We start from the raw sequence: 3,511 nt of genomic DNA on the forward strand, positions 1-3,511 counted from the left end.
TTTTTTTTTTTTTTTTTTTTTTTTTGATAATCCAGTTTTATTTTCTGTCTTCACAGATTTAATGCAGCTTTCTTGTTTAGTCTTGGTGTTCTGTTTTGTTTGCTTTTTTTGTTTTGTTTTAAAAAATATCTTTTTATCCTTGCATTGGGACTTGATACAGAAAAATTAATGTGTTTAATAAATGATCCCCAGTCTAAATTCATTTTCCCTTTTTGATCCTATTGTGAACAAATGAATATGATTTTACTTACAAGCTAGTATCTTAAAAAAGTTGCAATCTATAATTGATAAAATTTTCAGAGAAACTTTTTACTATCAGTAACAGGTATTTCATATATTGAAGTGCAGTCATCCCTCCTTAGGCATGGGTTCTGTATCCATAGATTGAACCTCTTACAGACTGCAAATATTTGAAAAAAGTTGCATCTGTAGTGAGCATGTACAGACTCATTACTATTCCTCAAACTATACAGTATAAAAATACTTTATAGCCTTTACTTTAGGTATTTATAAATATTCTGAAGATGATTTAAAGTAACAGGAGAGGTCTGTAGGTATCTGCAATTACTTTGTCATTTTGTATAAGGGACTTGGGCATCTGTGAATTTTGGCACCTGGGGAGGTACCCTTGAATCAGTCCCCCAATGAAATAGCCATACCAAGAGGTAGAAGACACTAAATGATACCTTACTTTACTTGGGATTAGCATAAGAAGTCACATATGGCAAAAATCTTCTATTAAAATTTCTTTGGAGTGTCCTTTATATTTTCTTGCATGTATTCTTTTTGTTGTTGTTGTTGTTATATACCAGATCAAATAATTGGCTTATACTTAGGGGCCCTTGTTTGGTGAAAAATGTTTTTCTATATTTCAAGAAAGTCAAGGAAGTTAAAAATACTTCAGAATTTATGTCTTTGCAGTGTATACCTTCTTAAAGAGTTAGATTTCTTGTGTACTGGCCTATTTAAAGGAAAGTTGAACTGAGAATAGAAAGCTAAATGACTAGTTGTATCTAAACAGTAGTACAGATAGAGTATTCAATAGCTTAAGAAAAAGGAAGTGAGTGTTGAGAATCATAGGCAGATCTCACAGAAGATAGGATTGGTTTGTAACTGGCCCAGCGTAGAACTTTTGTATGTATATGCATATGTGCATGTGTATATGAATATGTATATAGTGCACAGCAAGCAAATGTTGGATGACTGGAGGATGAGGTGTACCATGGACATTAACAAGCATATGTAGGGTTATACATTTGTTTAGGATTTCCATACTACAAAACAAAAGGTTAAAAACATTTAGACTTCTTATAATGGAAAGTAGCTTAATGTATTGAAAGAATATTGATCATTGAGGGTAAATATTTATGGTTAAGTCCTAGCTCTATTTAATACTCTTAGATAAGTCATTGAATCATCACTTCAGCTGTAAAATGGTGGTACCTATCTTGTCTACTGTACAGTGTAGTCATGTGAGAAGCATTATTACCCTGCCATTTATTCTGATGGCTTAGATAAGTAGATTAGCTTTATTTTTCAGTTATTTTAACAGCTACTATGATTACTTCATTATGTGTTAATTAGTAATTTCTGATATTTTGCTTGAATTTTTAAAAAATGTTCCTAGAAATATTATTAAAATTACTTCATTCATAATCCAGAAGTAAAGTATTTTGTTCCTTTTTATTAGAAGTGATTTTGTAGAATACAGAAAATTATAATTGGAAAATACATGTACTGTTATTCATCGTATGTATAAAATTACTTGTCTCTTAGAAGCCTCAATTACTGGTTTTGGTTATGTTTGTCAATCTTTAAAAGCTATACTGTAAGGAAAAGAACTTAATTTGAAATACTTTTGCATGTGTATTTACTTTTTTTTTTTTTTTTAAAGTTGGTTTTATTTTGTGCCATGGAATCCTAAATACTGATGCTACAGCTCTGAACCTTTGGAAGCTAGCTCTTCAAAGTAGCTCTTGCCTTTCTCTCTTCCGAGATGAAGTTTTCCACATTCACAAAGCTGCAGAAGATTTATTTGTAAACATACGAGGGTATGATATTTTCAGTTATTTTGTCTTTTTTGGAGAAAAGTGGTGAAGGAATTATCTTTACTGAGCTTTTAAGAATAGGGAAGTACACACATCATATAGAAAGATGTAGCTTGTACTCTTTACTCTGGTTTCAGCAAGTTATTTTTAAAAACCATCCTGATACTGGTAATAATACTTTTATGAATAACTTCGCAGATTAAAAAACTGGAGCTCCTCTCCTTTCAATGCAGGTGTTCTAGAGAAGGAAGAAGTGTAAATCATACATTACATTATACATAAATTACTGAAAGAAACATGTATGTTTTAGCATTTTTAAATTTTAGAAGTGTAATTTAAGAACAGACTATATTTACAAAAGTATTTGAAGCAATCACACTATTTCACTAGGTTAATGAAAACAGTTACAGAAGTCAGGTGAATAAGAAGTCATGTATCCTTGCAGTGTCCCAAGTGATTTATTTTCACTCATTCCCTGGAAAGCAATAAAATCTCTCAAGTTTGTTTCCATCGTCATCACCATCATTTGTGGTACTGGTGATCAGACTCTGGACTCCAAATATAGTAGGCAGACACTGTACCACCAAACTACATTTGCACCCCTCCTTGAAATTTTTAATGATTTCATTTCTTTCCATTTGAGATTCTGTAGCCAGTAAACAAAAAGCCAAGTTGAGTTCACACTTGGTTTCAAATGAAATCTTTTGAAATAGGCTGCATCTAAAATATCCTGGTATCACCTGTACTTAGATTGAGTAGTGTGCTAGGCTTGCCAGCTTCATATAAAAATGACATTTGCCTATATTAGTTTCACATCTAGTATTTCAGTGAAATTGATAGAATAAATGTATTCATTATTAAAGATGAAGGTGTATCTAGCAGTAACAGTTAAAGGCTTATCTCAATTTGAGTGTGCATAATAATGAACCTGGAATGCAAATTAAAATCCCAGTTCTTAGTCATCAACCCCTACCATGAAAAGGTTAAAGGAATTTGCCTTTCACCCAGTACTTCATTGAGGTAAAGTTTACAAACAGAAAAATAAATAAATCTTAGGTCTGTAACTCAGTGACTTTGTATGTAAATACTCCTGTATGACTGCTGTCTGCTATAGAACATTTTTATCCCCCAGAAGTTGTTTTGTCCTCTTTCTGATCAGCCCTGCTACCCTCAGGCCCTTTCCTCCTGTTCTTTTCTCATGTGACCACTATCTGGCTTATGTTGATATAGATGGTTCTGATTTTCTCATTTGGATTATTTATCAGTCATAGAATGAGAAACAGTACCGTACTATATACTTTTCATTTCTTATTTTATGTGGTGGAATATTCTTAAATACTCTGTTATTTAGGTGGACTTTGTCATTTTCTAACTGACAGAGGTTAAAAATCATGAAACTTGAATTACGTCTTATCATATTTGCCATCTTTTTTTTTTTTTTTTTTTTTTTTTTTTTGGTTTTT

General features: G+C 31.7%; 1 protein-coding gene across 1 annotated transcript in view; it reads left to right on the top strand.

Annotated features, from left to right (window-relative positions):
- The window catches only part of Nckap1 (NCK-associated protein 1), a 77,692-nt gene that overhangs the window by 26,257 nt on the left and 47,924 nt on the right, over positions 1-3,511 (top strand). The window contains exon 9 of the mRNA XM_013514746.1: positions 1,895-2,051. Coding sequence (XP_013370200.1) covers positions 1,895-2,051 — 157 coding nt within the window. The remainder of the gene's footprint in view (positions 1-1,894; positions 2,052-3,511) is intronic.

The sequence above is a fragment of the Chinchilla lanigera genome, unplaced genomic scaffold (genome assembly GCF_000276665.1).
Source record: "Chinchilla lanigera isolate Chin_1 unplaced genomic scaffold, ChiLan1.0 scaffold00002, whole genome shotgun sequence".
NCBI classification, from domain to species: Eukaryota; Metazoa; Chordata; class Mammalia; order Rodentia; family Chinchillidae; genus Chinchilla; species Chinchilla lanigera.